This window comes from Barbatula barbatula, assembly GCF_947034865.1.
Source record: "Barbatula barbatula genome assembly, chromosome: 8".
NCBI classification, from domain to species: domain Eukaryota; kingdom Metazoa; phylum Chordata; class Actinopteri; order Cypriniformes; family Nemacheilidae; genus Barbatula; species Barbatula barbatula.
In genome coordinates this window covers 3,086,980-3,104,538 of record NC_136771.1, presented here as the reverse complement: position 1 = coordinate 3,104,538, position 17,559 = coordinate 3,086,980, and the positions used below count along the sequence as shown (strand labels likewise).

Genomic DNA, 17,559 nt, shown 5'->3' with positions numbered 1-17,559 from the left:
AGCACGTCATACGGTACAGACACTTTATTTCTAACCAATGAAAACTGGGTATTTTCTTTCATGTGTGTGGGGGGTGGGTCTCTATTATGTAAATCAGTTCATTTAATTTTATACATTTTACAGTTAAGATCTAAATGTTGTAATTCGGATATAGAGAGAGGTTTCACCCCTAAATTGTAAAAAAAATGAATTGAGGTTAAAATAGTTATATTATTTTAGTATATAGTATATAATTATTTTCACAGCTTATTCGCATTTCATAAAAGGATTTTGTATTACATTGTTTTAGCAATGTTAATAAACCTTGAAGTGAATTTAGGCTCACAGTTAAGAGCGATTCCCGTAAACCAGGTCTCTTCCAGTTATCCTGCTGTTCTGAGAAATCATTGTTTATTTCCTCTTTTCATCAGGTCAAATCTAATGTGCTAAAAGAAGTTCAAAGATACACAAGAAGAGACTGCTGGTCAAGGCTTCATCAGAAATTGATGAAAATTTTGTGATGTAGATGTCAGTTTGTTTCTGTTCCTCTTAATGATCTTGTGGTTTTTAATAGAGAAGTAAATTGTACTGATTCTCTTTTTGACTTGATGTTTTACTCTCACTTTCTCTCTTTCCTTTCTCTCGCCCACGCACTGTAAAAACTTGCTTATACTGTTGTTCAAAATTTGCATTTTTAATTATTTTAAACAAATTTGACTTTATATGTTATTTGCACTTGTCAAACGTAGATTTAAATATAGTTGTATTTCATTTAACTTCATTTCTAACTACGGGCAAACATGCTGAGTCTGATGCTTTGTCATTAAATATTAAATCGATTTTCAAATAGTTAAAATTCATTCATTTTTATATATATATATATACCTATTATAATATAACTATTATTATATGACATTATAACTATTTACACTTGAATTGCTATTACACTTTACAACCCAGCTGTTGGGTTGTAAATTAACCTGGGTAGTTTTAACACGCATTTTTGGGTCAAATATTACTGTTTTCTTGGTTAATTTATGGATGGGATTGTCCTTTTTTGACCCAGCTCAAACCCAGGGTTGCGAGAGTGTATGATTAAGTTGTTACACAAGATGAATTTGTGAAGTATTAACACATCTTGTAACTCCTGACACTGTAAACCTTCAGTTAAAGTCATCACGAAATGGAAGTTGCGATTGTCTTCTTTTCCGTATCGTGGAATACATCGTTGTGAACGGCTTCTGAAATTTGGTGCAAATAAATTTGACAAACAATTATGTGAACGGATAAATCATTTATAAAAATCACTGCAACTCTCTGTAAGAATATGTATATTATACATTTAAAAGCAACAATGAAGCAGTAACTGAGTGATCTCCTTACACTTATTGCTGGAGAGGAGAAGCCAATCGAGGATGGGTATGACTAGGAGGCCATGATGATGGAAAGAGGCCAATGGGCAGTTTGGCCCTCGATACCCGGGTTACTGTTCTATGCTTTTTAAAAGGGTATTCTGGGATTGTTAATGACTACATGACCTCGGTTTAACATCGCATCTAAAGGACAGTGCTTTAGTATAGTGTCCTCTAGCACCATCTCCAGCAGCAACCTATAGGTCTTCCATCCAGGCAGTGACCAGGGTGAATCCTGCTTAGATCCATTGGGCATCAGTCTTTGGCTTACATGGTGACATGGCTAAGCCAAGCTTATGCAAATTAGGTTTTTTCCTCAACCCAGCTTTGGGTCAAAAGGGACAAACCCAACTGTACTCAATCAAATATAAACGTTTTTCTGGGTCAATATATCCCAACGACATGGGTTTGTCAATTTTGGTTTGAAAAGAACCCAGTGTTTTTTAAGAGTTTAGGCTACATATTTTTCCAGTCAAAATATTTAACCAAGACAGAAGACATCAGATCTTCACATTACCTATTGCACATTTTGTATTGTTGGTAATAAACTTCTGCAAAACAAACAAGTTCCCATTGGAAACAATTTAAGTTTCCTTTCGTGACAGAAGCATTTACTTTGCAAAAATGTCCAAAAAGAATACAACAGTTTATTGAAAGTGAGAGAACCAAAGATTTCCTGAGCTATTTTAAGGGCAGATTTCAGACAATAAACAGCAAAATCGAGTGTAATTCCAAACAGATCTTGAAGATTTTGAGGGAAATTGATAATCTGGTGAAGAAAAATAAAGGACAGCACTACTCCACTGAGATCTACAAGAAAAATAAACTCAAAGAGCAGAGAAAAAAGCAAGAGGAGCTGAGGAAGACAAACATGGAGATACAGAAGGAGAAAGACAGGAAAGTGCAGGTTAAAGGAATACATTAAGAGGAAAAACTAAAGTTAAGCCATGCAAAAAAAGACAAAAAGGAGAACATGAAGAAAATAAACATGATGTGAATCAGGAGGGTGAAGAATATGGACCGATGAGACCCATTGTCACAAGCACGTCAAATTCCAACCTCTCTCAAGCACCACACGCAAACTCTCCGGAGTATTAATCACCTGCACCTGAAGATCATCGTCACCTCATCACCATCAGCATTTAAGCAACACGCGAACACACAGTCACCGTCCGGTCTCGTTAATGCTACACAGACAGCAAGGACTCTCCCTATCTACCTACCTGAAGCAAGTTTCTCCGTCGTCTCCGTCGTCTCCGTCGTCTCCGTCGTCTCCGTCGTCTCCGTCGTCTCCGTCGTCTCCGTCGTCTCCACCGTCTCCACCGTCTCATCATCTTCGGACTCCAGTGTTTGCCTCCAGTTTAAGTATCTTGTGAATAAATCATCCATTTGCATATTCTGATCTCCGTGTCTTGTATGTCCGTAACACCCATATTCTCATATGGAATAATCACAACCTAAAAATGTTTTGGGCAATAAGTAAATAGACTTGGTTTGAGTATGCTATATTATGTGTTTAAGTAATTAAAGATATTAATTTGAAGTAATAGTGTAAATAATTTTCCCAAAAGGCATTCAAAAGTACAGTAAATTGTGAATATTAACACTTAAACAGCATTCTGGAATATCGCTTTTAAAGAAAAGTGTTGCATTATTGGAGACTGTCCTCGAAAATAAAATAGGTCATTTGTACAAGCACTTTAATACGACCAACATACCCTCTAGCATCAGCAGTTTATTGCAATTTATGGTTACGTGTATTGACATGCACAGTATTCAATAGCTTTAGGTTGTTCACTTTATGCATTTCATTCTTTGCATTTACTAATATCAACAGTTCTATATGTATGATGTTTATTGCATAAATGCACCAAAGTACAAAACATCTCAGATTGCAAACCTTGTGAACCGAAGCCATGAGGCAACTTTATGAGATTAAATCTGTGAATGCAACGCATGCCGTGAGATCTTGTTCAAACGTTCAGAATGAACACAATAGGTAGCGTGTGCTTGGAATGTTTGTATACATTGAAAAACTATTTATAATAAATGTGTTACGTTACTTGCTCAAAATGTGTGAATTGTGTAATGTACAATGTAAATAAAGTCAGTCCTGATGGTTTAAATTGAAAATCATACTCCAATACGTGACGTGTCATTATTGCAAAATAATAGCGCAATATAGGCTTTCATTTCATAATGACGGTCAACAAAAGCTTCTCCTGCTGCCAACGGTCTAATGCATCGTATTTTAGGAAAGGGACAAACAACTTATCAAGTCGCGTGTATTGGAGGACATGTTGCTCTATTGTGTTCTTACTGATCATCAGGTTGAATTAGTCATAAAACATTTAAGGGTGAATCTGTCTTATCAAACTTGATCCACATTGCAAATCAAACCGAACAAAAAGTTCCCATTCTGTATTTATGGATGGCAGAGAAATAGGAGGATTGTGTAACACTTGATACTAAATTTAAACATAGAAAACATACCTTCTTCCAATTTAGGTAGTAAAGTAACTTGAACAAATGTAGAATATCAAGTCAGACAACAAATATTGTAAAAAAACAGTTCACAACTGTGTGATATAAGTAGATTGTAGTTTCAGTTTTGAAGAGTGTTCAGTCAGTGAGCAGGTAAAGATGGAGACCGGCAGAAAGTGTTATGAAATAAATCTACAATATCAAGGTAAAGCTTTCTTGAAACACACAATGTTTGTTAAACTACAAATGTCTGCATTGATTATTGCTCTTGTTTTAATTTACAATTTCTCAGACTCAGTCGATATGACCAATCTGTTAATTCAGTAATGAAATATTCACTGTACTTTCTTTTTTGGTCATTTATTCAACTTTGAAATGGACAGAGAATGTATATATTAAATTAATATGATATAAATATATATATATATATATATATATAGAGAGAGAGAGAGAGAGAGAGAGAGAGAAACACTAAAATACTTGTGTAAGAAGTCTTTTTTTATTTAGAAGTAAACTGAGAAGTTTAAAAGGTGTGACCATAAATTAAAGAACAAAATTCACTATATACTGATGTGCCTTCAAAAGAAAATAAATGTAAAAAAGAAATTTGTGAAAACAAACAAACTATCCCACAGCTTTAAGAAAGTCACAGAAGTGGGCCCTCAAACACCAGTGACTACATATTGCTATCTGATTTGATCAAATTCACATATCAAAACCTAAGTAATGTTCTTTTGAACCATGTTAAAAAAGGCGTGTCAATAATAATTTGTGTGTCACTTTTCAATCATATTGGTAAATGATCCACGTCCACCATTCAAAAGCAGTTTTTACTCAGGAAATACAACTGCTCAGCCTACTGATCAAGTACAGCAGATACATTGTCTCTTTATCTGTTCTGGTCACACACACTTCGTTCATTTACAGAAATGACAACCGCATTCTACGACCGAATAAACTCCCATTTACCAAAACTCCACGCAGTGTGTATGGAACCCAACTCAACAACTAGTCGTAAAAAAACGAATTTAAACACACTATGACTTCCTCTGTATGTGAGGTGCAAGAAAATAACAGTGAAAGACGCCTTTACTTTCACATGTGGCACAGGGCTGGCTGCTCTCACGAGCCCTTCACGTGAACAATGCCAGATCCTTTTAGAAGAACAACAAACAAGACAAGCCGAAATTAAACCTTAAAAGTGAAAATGTATATTTTATAAGGCCAAGATATTCTCACCTGACCATTTAAATACTTAAAGTGCACAGCTTTATAATCAAAGTCTAAACAAAAGCGGTTATGAAAAGAGCGCTCTGTGTAGGAGCCTTCAGATCATTCTTCTTTTTGCTAAGTTAAGACTGCGTCTTTGCAACTACTCTCACTGACATGCAATAAGTTAAGACTAATCAGAAACCCTTTTTAGATTTCTCTAGACCAATCTACATTCTTAAGAAACTAACTATAATACATTATGATGACCAGACTTGAAGAAAAAATAGACGACTGACGTGTAAAACTAGTCGAAGCAGATTATGCAACCAGACCCAGGTTATTTTCTTATTCATCACATTTGCGGAAGTGGCTGCACAGCAAAACACCCAGAGTTAAATGAACAATGCTGTGAGTTTATTTGAGTCCACACGTTTGGAGAGTTAAATTAACACTGAAGCAGAGCTAAAGTCAATGAGATCATTTTTGGTTAGTTGTAATAGTGTGTTCATAGTGCACATTTATAACAGCAAAATACAGCTAAATTGTATTGTTCACTTACTGATGGCATTTAATACATATATGACTTTCTTAAGCTGTGTACAGGTGTAGTACTACATGGATATATTTCATAATGAAAGTACACTAGAGATTCAATCGATTAGACATGAAGAATCAGTGTTTGAATCTCAACAATGGCGTCAGTCAACAGAAGTACTAGTTTAATTCCGTACCGCAACGCTTTGACAGAAATGCATTGACCCGAACACCACCCGCATTAGCTCTACATGTTGTAGACAAAACCAATTATTTTCTCACACAACAAGTAGCCTAACAAAATTTTAGGATTCCTGGTTAATGCATTTTTAAACATGCAGTAACTCAATATGGCAGAGTTTCGTGAGAGAGTATATGCACTAAAATATATTCTGATTTTTTCCAAATTTGTTCAAATAGCCTTGTTCCTGTAATATTAACAATAGTTTCCTTGAGAATGCTGTGAATATTATTTTGATAAAGCTCTTTTTTATGTTTTCATCAAATCTAAAGTTAATAAATTGTAAAATAAATGTAAATAAAATGTTGCCTTCATATAATCTGTACAAATTAAATATACAATATTAATACTAGACGTAAGAATAATTAAAAAAGCTAAATAGTGATTTGGGGCAAAAAATATATTTTAAGTAACCCTGCTGTTTACATCTTCCTGCAGAATGTGAGACCTATCCTTCTGATCTCAGGATGGTGTTGTTGAGGAAGAACGCAGTTGAAAAAAGTTTTGTAGGAAACATGATTCTAGGCAGAGAAGCATTTAAAGAGAAGAGCAGAGTGAGTGAAGTACAGACAGGAACAGTAGACGATAGAAACATCTCAGTTATTGACACTCCAGGACTCTTCAACTCTGAACTGACCGATGAAGATCTACAGGATGAAATGATGAAGAGTCTTTCTCTCTCTCATCCTGGTCCTCACGTCTTCCTGCTCATAGTCAGACCGGACGCGTTCAGTGAATGTCATGTGAAAATGATTGTACAAAAGATGCAAGAGAATTTCGGCGCACAAGTGTTGAAGTTCACCCTAGTGCTGTTTATTAGAGAAAACATGAAAAACAGAGAATGGATGGTCTTAACACTCAGTAAAAAATATCAGGATCTCATCGGCCATTTTAGAGGAAGACATCATGTGATAAACACTGAGAGGGAGACCACAGACCAGCTTTCAGCACTTCTGGAAAAAATTGATCAAGTCGTCAGACAAAATAATAACCAGCATTTCAACAACAATGTTAACCCAAAGTCTCCAATGCTCAAGTCTCCAACGCTCATGTCTCCGACGCTCAGGTCTCCAACGCTCAAGTCTCCGACGCTCAAGTCTCCAACGCTCATGTCTCCAACGCTCACGTCTCCAACGCTCAAGTCTACAACGCTCATGTCTCCAACGCTCATGTCTCCAACGCTCATGTCTTCAACGCTCAAGTCTCCAACGCTCATGTCTCCGACGCTCATGTCTCCGACGCTCATGTCTCCGACGCTCAAGTCTCCAACGCTCATGTCTCCAACGCTCATGTCTCCAACGCTCATGTCTCCAACGCTCATGTCTCCAAAGGTCATGTCTCCAACGCTCATGTCTCCAACGCTCATGTCTCCAACGCTCAAGTCTCCAACGCTCATGTCTCCAACGCTCATGTCTCCAACGCTCATGTCTCCAACGCCCATGTCTCCAAAGGTCATGTCTCCAACGCTCATGTCTCCAACGCTCATGTCTCCAACGCTCAAGTCTCCAACGCTCATGTCTCCAACGCTCAAGTCTTCAACATTCATGTCTCCAATGCTCAAAAATGACGAGGTAAGATTAAGAAAATGGAAAGAAATGGAGTGTGAGTTGGAATCTCAGAGAAAGACATTTACGCAAATGGGAGGAAAAAAAGAGACAGTCAACACAGACGATGCCCAGAAACGGAAGGAAAGCTGGAAATCCAGTGAAACAGAAGCTGGTGAGTGCAAAACCTCAATGCATGTTTCTACCTCTCCATAAATTATAATTTTGTGCAGTTTTTTTCCTTGGGAAACATTATATTGATAGTTGTTGTTTTTAATGCTGTGGCTGCTGTCAATACCGGTATATTGTGAAAGCATTTATGAAAACATATGCTTAGAATAAACATTATTGAAGAGAAAAGCAGAGATCATTGTGTTTTTTGGTTTTATAAATAACAGTTCACATGCCATAAAATAATATAATATATTTATTTTTTATTTTCATTTAATCATGTTAGATCTCAGGATTGTGATGGTGGGTAAATCTGGAAATGGAAAGAGTGCAACAGGAAACACTATCCTGGGAAGCAGTAAGTTTAAAGAAGAAATTTCATCTAAATCTGTGACCAAGGAGTGTCAAGAAAATCATGAGGAGGTTGAAGGTAAAATGATCTCAGTTACCGACACTCCAGGACTGTTTGACACATCCCGCGCTAATGAAGATCTGAAAGGTGAAATAGAGAAGTGTATAGAGAAGTCTGTTCCTGGTCCTCATGTGTTTCTGCTTGTGCTGAGAGTGGATGCGAGATTCACAGACGAGGAGCAAAACACAGTGAAATGGATTCAGGAGAACTTTTCAGATGATGCTATGAACCATGCCATGGCCGTGTTCACTCGAGGAGACCAGTTAGACAAACCAATAGACGAGTTTCTGGAGGACGACAAAAAGCTGAAAAATGTAATTAATACGTGTAAAGGAGGATATCATGTTCTGAATAACAAAGTTAAAAACCGAAGACAGGTCACTGAACTGTTGAAGAAGATTGACACATTGGTGGAAAAGAACGGAGGTCGTCATTACACCAATTCCATGTACCAGGAAGCTCAGAAAAAAATTAAAGAAAAACAACAGAGAGAGAGAGAAGAAGACGAGAAGAAAAGAAAGGAAGAGGAGAAAATGATAAGAAAAGAAGAAATAAATATGATCAAAGATAAAGTTAAGAAGGTTGCTTTAGGTGTGGGAGCAGGAATAGGAGTAGCAGGAGCAGTTGCAGGAACTGTAGCTCTGGCCGCTACACCTGCAGTGATCATACCTGCAATTTTAATCGCTGGAGGTGCTGCTGTCTCAGGAGGAGCAGGAGGAACACTTATGGTCAATTAAGTTAAAAACACCTTCATGCAAAAGAAGAAAACAGATAACACAACGAAAACAACAGCAGCAACAACAGAAACAACAACAACAACAACTGATAGTTAGAATTACTGTTGGAGAAATGCTTACAGGGTCAATAACGTGTCGCATATTGTTTCTGCCCACCAAACTTAAAGCTTCTATCACATCCCAGTCAACACGTGAGGTCACACGATGATCACTGTGATGTCACACCATTCTAATACTGTGGCAGTGTATTATATAGTCACCATTCAGGGTGATGAGTGTTTGCTTTAGGAGGAGCAAAAACAGAAGTATTCCCACTCCGAGAATACCGGCTACCAAGAGACAATCATATGTGATGTCATGTTGGATTTTTAATCTAGTTATAATGTTAACATCATTGGGCAGATGAGATATTTGCTTGGATTTTCTTAAATCATGCCTTAGATTCCTATTCTAGATTCCTATTTCAGAAAAAGCTAACATTGATGAGTCAAGACCTTAACTAAAGCAAACACTCGTCAACATAATAGTGACTTCAAATCACAAACCAGTCACATCTACACCTCTAAGCTCACAGTACGATAGTAAGACCGCAGTTCGAGCACACAGTGAGTTTGCAGTGAGGTTACATTTTAACATTTTTATTGTGAAAGCTGATAGTGACATCACTTTGACATCACCGTGAAATCAATGTGTTGACTGTGCTTACAGATCATAAAGGCATTTTCAATAAAATTGATTTAATACTATAAAAAATGTGTGTTCATAAAGATTAGGTGTAGGGTACGGTCAGGGATTGTGGTAGGGCTTTATCTATATTTACATTGTTATTATTGCATAATGTTTAATGCACAAAATATTAATATTAAAATATTATTCTGTTGGATATGAACTACTGTTCAAAAGTCATTTATGTTCACCAAGCCTGCATTGATTTGATCCAAAATAGAGTAAAAGAAGCCTGTTTTTTATGTAAGCCTTTTTTGAATAAATTGTACTAATGCATGTTATGATCAAATATATTGTGTATTTTGTATAAATTGTATATTGCGAGACGAACCCCCACCAAAAAAAAAGTCTTATGGTGGGGAATCGAGCACTGCATACTTGTGCTTGCTGGCTAACTGTGGGTTTAAATCTAAAGCATGTGTTCAGTGTCCTTTACTCTTGGAATACACATGATCCAGTCCAAGTTAAAACGACAGATTCAAACTGGAGGTAAAAACTAAATATTTGATCCAAATCTGAAACTGTACTCAAACTCTGAGTATCGATTATTCTCTTATGACAATGATGGCTCATCACAACACCAACTCCTCTAGCTGTGAGTTATTTATGAATGAAAATGCTTTTTTAATTGAATCGGTTTTGTTCTTGCATTCCACAGTCTGATTCAGAAATACGCCACAATGATTTTTTTATGCAATAAAAATGCTGTGTTTGAGAGTAAAACTTATTTTGTTATTAAAAAATAAAAGATTGCAAAAAATCTGAAATTGATAACAAAATAATTTCCATTGCGTGCAATTCTTTGACCTTTTTTCTTTGTGCACTTAAAAAAGAAATTCATCACGAAACTACAAATATTGCTCACTTTTCTTGCGCTTTAAAACTTTTGGTTGGGAGTTGAAAACTTTGTATTGCAAATCATTTTGTTATCAATTTCAGATTTTTTTGCGATCTTTTATTTTTTAATTACAAAATAATAAGTTTTACTCTCAAGCACAGAATTTGTTATGCTAAAAATAGACACAAAAAACCTCGCCCGAAAATATCGTATCAATGCATGATTAAATTAGATTTATTAGATAACGCTGTCTGTCTAACCGACATACAATCCTGCGGGCACAGAAGCCTTGCTTTTCTGTGTAATTGCTATCTAAAAACAACTTTTCATGTGATGTGCCTGTAGATGATTCACACATCCACTGGGTGGCGCTGATTCATAATCTAATCAGTCAGGAAACACTTCCACTTTTCTGTTCAGTAAGTCAGGCCATGCACACTAACCCCGAGTGACAAAAGCAAATAACAGACCGACAGTAGCCTAATAAAGAATCACACTGAATGACCACTGGTTTAACTCTTTCAGTTTGATCATTTATGAACAAATCAACAAATTCTTGCTTAACAATCAGCACCTGGTCATACATTTTTTGGCTGCCCATTTTGATATTCAAACATCCAGTATAAAGACCGAACCACTATGCCTCTCCTTGTTTAGAGCCAGTCAATAATACTGTAACTACAACTAAGTCACCTTCATAAAATATTCAAAACATCGACACAGAAAATGAATTATTATGAATATATTAAATACTTTTCCAGCAAGCAAGAACCAAGACATCAGCTCATCACAGTTGGTATTGTTTGTGATAAACATGGAGACGACATCTGAAAATAGCAAAAAAGGTGTTCGCAGGACTTCGCAGGTCAATCGTTGCACTGCTCAGTAACAATAAAGGTGGAACGAGGAAACCCAGGTCAAAATATCAGCTGGCCTTTTGACAGGGATGCACTGCATCCACCGTATCATGCCGCCCACAGCGCTAAGCATGCCACGTTCACTTCCTGAAACAGAGATAACAAAGATAAGTATGATATAAACATTGAATGCATGCAAAGGCAAAACAGTAAATAATCCCAGAATGGAGACAACAGAAAAGAGCCCAATGTAAAGCGTTAGCTACATCTAAACGCAAACCCTATACAGGCTCGCCTCAGCCCCAGGCAGATCCACTAGGGTCACAAGTCAAACATTCAAATGACATTCAAATGGATACCCGGAGCAAGCCATGTATAGCACACAATTCGAATTAACCCATCTTTAAAACATCTCTTATGTGGATTCTCAAGGAAAGTAAAAAGAGGAAGAAAACATATACGGAAGAAAAACTGAAGACTCAGAAAGGAATGAAAAGGAACACATTCTTGTCACCATAGAGTTCAGGGGTCTGTAGGAGTAAAACTGGTCTGATAAGTTAAGTTATAATATGTGAGTTATAAACAGACAACTGGTTTGACTACATTTAAGAACTATGACTTAAAAAAAGGGTTGATCGTGGCAACGCTGTGATGTCTGTTCGGTTGAGTTTGCCGGTCAAATTGACTCGGATTGTAAACAGTGCGCTGACAAGGTAATTCAATTTAATAATATTTATATTTCTGTTAAATGTTGTTAAGGTTATGTTTGTTATCACTAAAGACAATATCCCAAAATATTATTTTTTAATGTGGATTGTTTCAATCACAGAGTTTCTTTGACTACAGGATAAAAGGAATCAGGAAGGAAATCCCAAATAAATGGCAGAAGGTCTGTTGTAATCAATGAATCATTCTCATCTTTGCTTTTTTTTACAGTTGACATTCACAACTTTATTTATAGCTGCATGGGTTTTGAATACCCATAACATGACGATAACATTTTAAACAGCTATAATTTTTTGTATGTAAAGTAGTATGTAGTATATTAAGTATAAAATGGAGTGTAAATGGAGTTTGAGGTTATAGCTTCAACAAAAGGGCATATGACAACAGGAATTGAGAAGCGCTGGTTTAAAGCATTATTCAGTTCCTCAACATGTGTTGTGTTTGTTGTCATTGACGCATTGTAATTCTTACTGCGTATCACAGACTTGAGGATCGCATTACTCGGCCCAGTTGGATCAGGAAAGAGTTCAGTTGGAAACACCATGCTGGGCAGGAGCTGGTTCAGAGCGAATTTCTCTCCACGTGCTGTCACTCAAACCTGTGAAACCAAAAAAGGGGCAGTGAATGACAGGACCTTCTCCGTCATTGACACTCCAGGACTGTTCGGCCCATCAAAACAAACTGAGATGCATGAAATGATGAATTGTGCTAACATGTCTGCTCCTGGTGTTGATACCTTTCTGCTGGTCATCAAACTCGGTGTTAGATTCACAGAGGAGGAGAAGCATATTATGAAACGGATGCAGCATTATTTTGGGGAAGATGCTGCACGCTACACCATCGTTCTGTTCACTCATACTGACCAACTGAATGGTGAACCTTTAGAAGAATATATCAGGGCTAGTATTGATCTTCAGATACTTATTCTCCAATGTGGGGGCAGATATCATCCGTTCAATAATACGGACAGAAACAACAGAGATCAGGTCAACAAACTGCTGCAGCAGATAGATAAAATGGTAGAGAGCAATGGGGGATGTCACAATACTGTTCAGAGCTTTAGAACGGCACAGGCATCTAGACAAGAGCAAGAGTGTCTTTTTCTTTTAAAATGTGTAGTGATATTTGGTTTTCTTATACTCATACCTGCTTTCTTTTTATTCGGGGGTAAAGCACAGTAAGGTTCACCTCCATATGACTAAAAGAATGATATGTATGAAACGAAAGTTTTTTCTTGCAGTTCAACTATTGAATGGGAGACAATTTTGATTCAATTTGATATTTTGTCATAATTGCAATATAAACCGTCATGTTTAATATGTATCAAATTAGTTCATATTGACTACAACCAGTTTTTGTGTACATATAACGGAGGGATTTTTTAAATAAAGTGGTATTTAACACCTCGGCAGCATGATGATTGTCACCATTTTTTGAGGTTTGTATGATGAGTGTTAATGTATTAGTGAAAAAGAAAGTACATGAAGAGATTAGTTAGTCCAGATCAGTATCTTGCCTTTATTTTTTATTATTAAAGCATTTTTTATTTTTAACATCGTAGACATTTTTTCAAGATTTAAACATAAAGAATGATATAGTATTTAAAACAGCATAGTCTTATTTAAATGTTCTATGAATGAAGAGCGCTACCTGTTTTTTTATAGTTTCTTAATATAGTCATCAGTGGTAAAATGTTGGCTAGACATTTGCAAGATATACCTGACCTTCTTTAGATTAAGACTGTGAATGTACAAACAAGTGACTGAATTTAGCATTCTGTTTAATATTTCTGTCCTTTGTTCCTATCCTATCCTGTGTGCTTTTCTGAACAAAATGTGAAAAAACTGTAGCAGAGAGAATGCATTTAAAGTACTTTTAACTATGAAAAATATCTAAGAGTTACTTGTCATATTATCTGAACATTTATTAATTGAGCTTTTTAATAATCCTTTTTACTTTTTACTATGATCTATTGACTAATGAATCATGATTAAAAAATATGTCTTGTCGATGTTTAATCCATAAAATGTGTGCAGTTAAGCAAATAAAAATGAGACAATAAAAAAACCTATAATATACATTTTACCTAAAAAATAAGAGATGTCATTTAAGATGTATTTGTTTTTTTATTTGGCACTGAAAAGCTAAAGGCCAGATGCACGATATATCTAGATTTATTTCTGCAACTCATTTATTTTCAAACGTGGATGGTGAATGTTCATACAAGTAATCAGCAATCTGCTTAATATTATTGTACTTGGTCTCGTGACTCTGAACATCCACTATACTGTGTTCTTTTCTAATTTATTTATTAAATCAAATTAATTTGAAACACAGAATTTAAACTTGCACCTGACCGATCAGATCTGACTTTCTATTAAAACTATAGAATTTATTGCTTTGCATAATGTGGTGGGCTATGAGACCAGTTTTATTGCACTTGTGCAAAAGCGAATGACAAAATGTACATGTAAATGTCTTTGCAAAGTTGATGGTTATGGAAGGAGCCTGGAGATCCTGAACAGCTCAATATTTGTGGGGAAAAGATATCTAGTCAGTTACATTGAGTTACTACAACTTAGAAGCACAACTCATAAAATTTCAGTTGGACATTATACAACTTTTATTAAATCAATAAATTCGAATTTCTGTTTTGCAACAATTGCAGTAAGTAGTTCAAAACTATTTTTTGCACAATGAGGCACAAAAATATATATATTTATTAGAAAATCTTGATGTTATTTGATACAATTTAAGTATAATCTCTAAGAAATTCAATACCTTTTCTTATGATGGCAATATACTGTTTACCAATTCATCCACCGAGTCCATTTGTCGCTATAGCTGCAGCTGCTAAAATCCCTATTAATAAAACCACCCCCCCCTTTAACCAGTTGAATCTGTTTTCTTTTGCTTTCTGTTCTCTCACACTGTCCATTTTCTGTTGAAATGTCATATACATCTCATTAGAGTAATGTTTCCCTCCATTTCTCATCACCATCTTCTCAATCTTCTCCATCAGTTCTGTGACCAGAGCACGGTTCTCTTTGTCCTCATTGTTGAATAAATGATATCTGTCTTCACAGTCCTTTATCAATGTCTGCAGTTCTGAACTGTTTCTGATATGTTCGTCTAATGATTTATTCTTTGATTGATCAGCGTGAGTGAACAGAATGATGGTGTTGTGCGCAGCATCTTCTCCAAACGTCTCCCGGATCCATCTCACTAAATTGATCTCATCTTCTGTGATGGCCGCATCCAGTCTGATGACCAGCAGAAACACGTGAGGACCAGGAGCAGACATCTCTACACACTTCTCGAGCTCAGACTTCAGTTTCTCTTCAGATGCATCAAACAGTCCTGGTGTTTTGACTACTGTGATGTTTCTTCCGGGCACTTGTGCTTGTTGTTTCTCACAGGTCTCTGATGCGGACAGAAATCTCTTATTCACTGTAAACGCATCTCTGCCCAGAATATTGTTTCCAGTTGAGCTCTTAGCTGGTCCACTTTTACCCAGAAGCACAATCCTCACATCTGAAAATGTCAAAAGAATATACTCAGGTATTATTTATGATGCATGCATTCGTCATTTATTATTTATATATGCAACGAAAATGATAACCCTCTTTTTTATGACTGTTGCACTGACAAAATGTACCTGTTATTGAATGATTTTCTGGTTTTATATTGTCCACTGAAGTCAAACATCTGTCTGCTGTGTTGTTTTCTTCATCTAGACTCATTCGAGTTTTCTTCTCCATTCTGTCTTTGGCTTCTTGGGATTTCCTCCTCATCGCCCTCAGATAGATCTGAGCCGAAGGTTCTCTGTCGTTCCTCTGCACCATTTCATCAATATTCTCCAAAAGATTCCAGATCTGTTTTTTATCGCTCTTGTTTTTATAGTTTATCACGTAACATTTCTCCTCGCAGAAGCTCAGAAGTTCTCTCGTTTTTCTCTCCAATCTAAACTCAATCCATTCTCTTTTAGACATCGTCTGCTTCTCGGTAAACAGCACCATGGTGAACTTAAAAGCTTCTTTTCCGAAGTTCACTTGAATTTGTTTTAAAATCTTTCCGACATCACGTTCTGTAAACGTGTCCGGTCTTACTATGAGCAGGAAGACGTGAGGACCAGGATGAGAGAGAGAAAGACTCTTCATCATTTCATCCTGTAGATCTTCATCGGTCAGTTCAGAGTTGAAGAATCCCGGCGTGTCAATAACTGAGATGTTTCTATGGTCTACTCTTCCTCTCTGTACTTCACTCACGCTGGTTCTTGTCTCTTTAAATGCTTTCCTACCCAGAATCATGTTTCCTATTGCACTTTTGCCAACTCCATTTTTTCCCAGCAACACAATCCTGAGCTTGTGTGAATCCACAAGATCTGTGAAATAAAAATAATTTATGATTTTCATCATTTTGGGATATTTAAACATCAACATAGATTATAGATTACCCTGATTACTGTAATACTGACATGTGTAATAATGCTTATTCATCACAGTAACCAATAGACATTACACAGATTCACAAGTTAATAAAAACGTATATTTCAAAGATCTCAAACATGTTGAATGAAAACCAACACAAGTGATTACATATTGATATTAGAATGACGTTCACACTCAAGTCAGAAACGGTTTATAGTATAGAAATAATGTTTTGTGATTCTCGTCTTCAATAACTCTTCTAAATAAAAAACATTCACAGTACTTGTTTTACAAACAATATGTAACCATAACCCACATCAATCTCAGTGTTTATATTTGAGTAAATAGATATCTGCACATTCATACTATATCATGTTGGCTTTTTGTGAAGAACTACATTCAGCTAGCGTGTCTCTAAAAATAGTCACAGCAGCTACACCCTCCTTAACAATGTGCACGATACAACCAAGTGCCATTCAGTTCAACTAAACACAACTTAACCTTTTTGTGATATGTGAAAACTCACTTAATAGTTAAATAACAAGATTCAGTTGTTTAAAACAGATGCTGACGTACCTTTATTTGAGGAGTTCATGTCTTCATGAGTATTTGTTGGCTTACAATATCTGTAGTTTTCTGCCGTACACACTCAGTGGAGGTGAGAGAGAATGAAGTTATTTCAGCTCGACCTGTTTGTGACAGTGAAACTCCCTCTATTGTGATGAGGAAATACATTTATAAACCTCTGTCGTGTGTTTGGCATGCATTCCAATATTAGATGTGAGTGTATAATATGTGAGTGTATAATATAGTTTATAGTATATAGTTTATTTATATACTGTTCTTTACTCTTTTTGTATAATCTAATGTTGTGCTGTGTTGAAATTGCAAACATTATTTAAAGCGTGTTCAAATTCTTCTCTATGATCATATCCATCAGATCTGAGTTTAAAAAACACAAAGCTGTTGAACGTCACATGTCACAGAATACTGTGGTATGTGTGTGTGTTTCACCACCACATGCCTAAACCTGTTTGAATCACACCCCGATCGCAAGAAAAGCGGATACATGTTTAAATTGCATTTCAGCATGAAGCTTTCTTTAGTGGAATGTCACCACTGTTGAGTTTTATACAGCCATCCTTGCTGTCTAATTGTTTCAGCAAATATATAGGTGTTTGCTCAAAGGCGTATTATCCTTTTACAATCCTTCAATCTCACATAGGTTAATGACACAGATTTCACACCAAAATAAC

General features: G+C 36.1%; 2 protein-coding genes and 1 long non-coding RNA gene across 3 annotated transcripts; 2 read left to right on the top strand and 1 right to left on the bottom strand.

The window, feature by feature from the left end:
• The first annotated feature begins 4,012 nt into the window (after window positions 1-4,012).
• Window positions 4,013-10,224, top strand: LOC306897489 (uncharacterized protein). Its single transcript, XM_079462291.1, has 3 exons — window positions 4,013-4,080; window positions 6,301-7,581; window positions 7,864-10,224. Exons 1-3 carry the CDS (start codon window positions 4,035-4,037, stop codon window positions 8,724-8,726), a joined length of 2,190 nt encoding a protein of 729 aa, XP_079318417.1. The 5' UTR covers window positions 4,013-4,034; the 3' UTR covers window positions 8,727-10,224.
• Window positions 10,225-11,612: 1,388 nt separating this feature from the next.
• On the top strand, window positions 11,613-13,915 carry LOC306897499. The gene is made up of 3 exons (XR_013787013.1): window positions 11,613-11,860; window positions 11,977-12,036; window positions 12,357-13,915. It is a non-coding gene; the product is annotated as an uncharacterized lncRNA (long non-coding RNA).
• LOC306897493 (GTPase IMAP family member 8-like) lies at window positions 13,370-17,247 on the bottom strand. Its single transcript, XM_079462299.1, has 3 exons — window positions 16,880-17,247; window positions 15,532-16,257; window positions 13,370-15,407 (listed from the first exon to the last, which is right to left on the bottom strand). The coding sequence occupies exons 1-3, from the start codon at window positions 16,896-16,898 to the stop codon at window positions 14,689-14,691; spliced, it is 1,464 nt and encodes a 487-aa protein (XP_079318425.1). The 5' UTR covers window positions 16,899-17,247; the 3' UTR covers window positions 13,370-14,688.
• Between the last annotated feature and the right edge of the window lie 312 nt (window positions 17,248-17,559).

What these genes read in the sequence shown, in the direction of transcription:
- LOC306897489 (XM_079462291.1), top strand. Translation starts at nt 4,035, where the DNA reads ATGGAGACCGGCAGAAAGTGTTATGAAATAAATCTACAATATCAAG. An exon ending in AATAAATCTACAATATCAAG is followed by an intron (nt 4,081 to 6,300) that starts GTAAAGCTTTCT and finishes ATCTTCCTGCAG; the next exon opens with AATGTGAGACCTATCCTTCT. An exon ending in ATCCAGTGAAACAGAAGCTG is followed by an intron (nt 7,582 to 7,863) that starts GTGAGTGCAAAA and finishes TAATCATGTTAG; the next exon opens with ATCTCAGGATTGTGATGGTG.
- LOC306897493 (XM_079462299.1), bottom strand. An exon ending in AGAAAATCATTCAATAACAG is followed by an intron (nt 15,408 to 15,531) that starts GTACATTTTGTC and finishes TGACATTTTCAG; the next exon opens with ATGTGAGGATTGTGCTTCTG.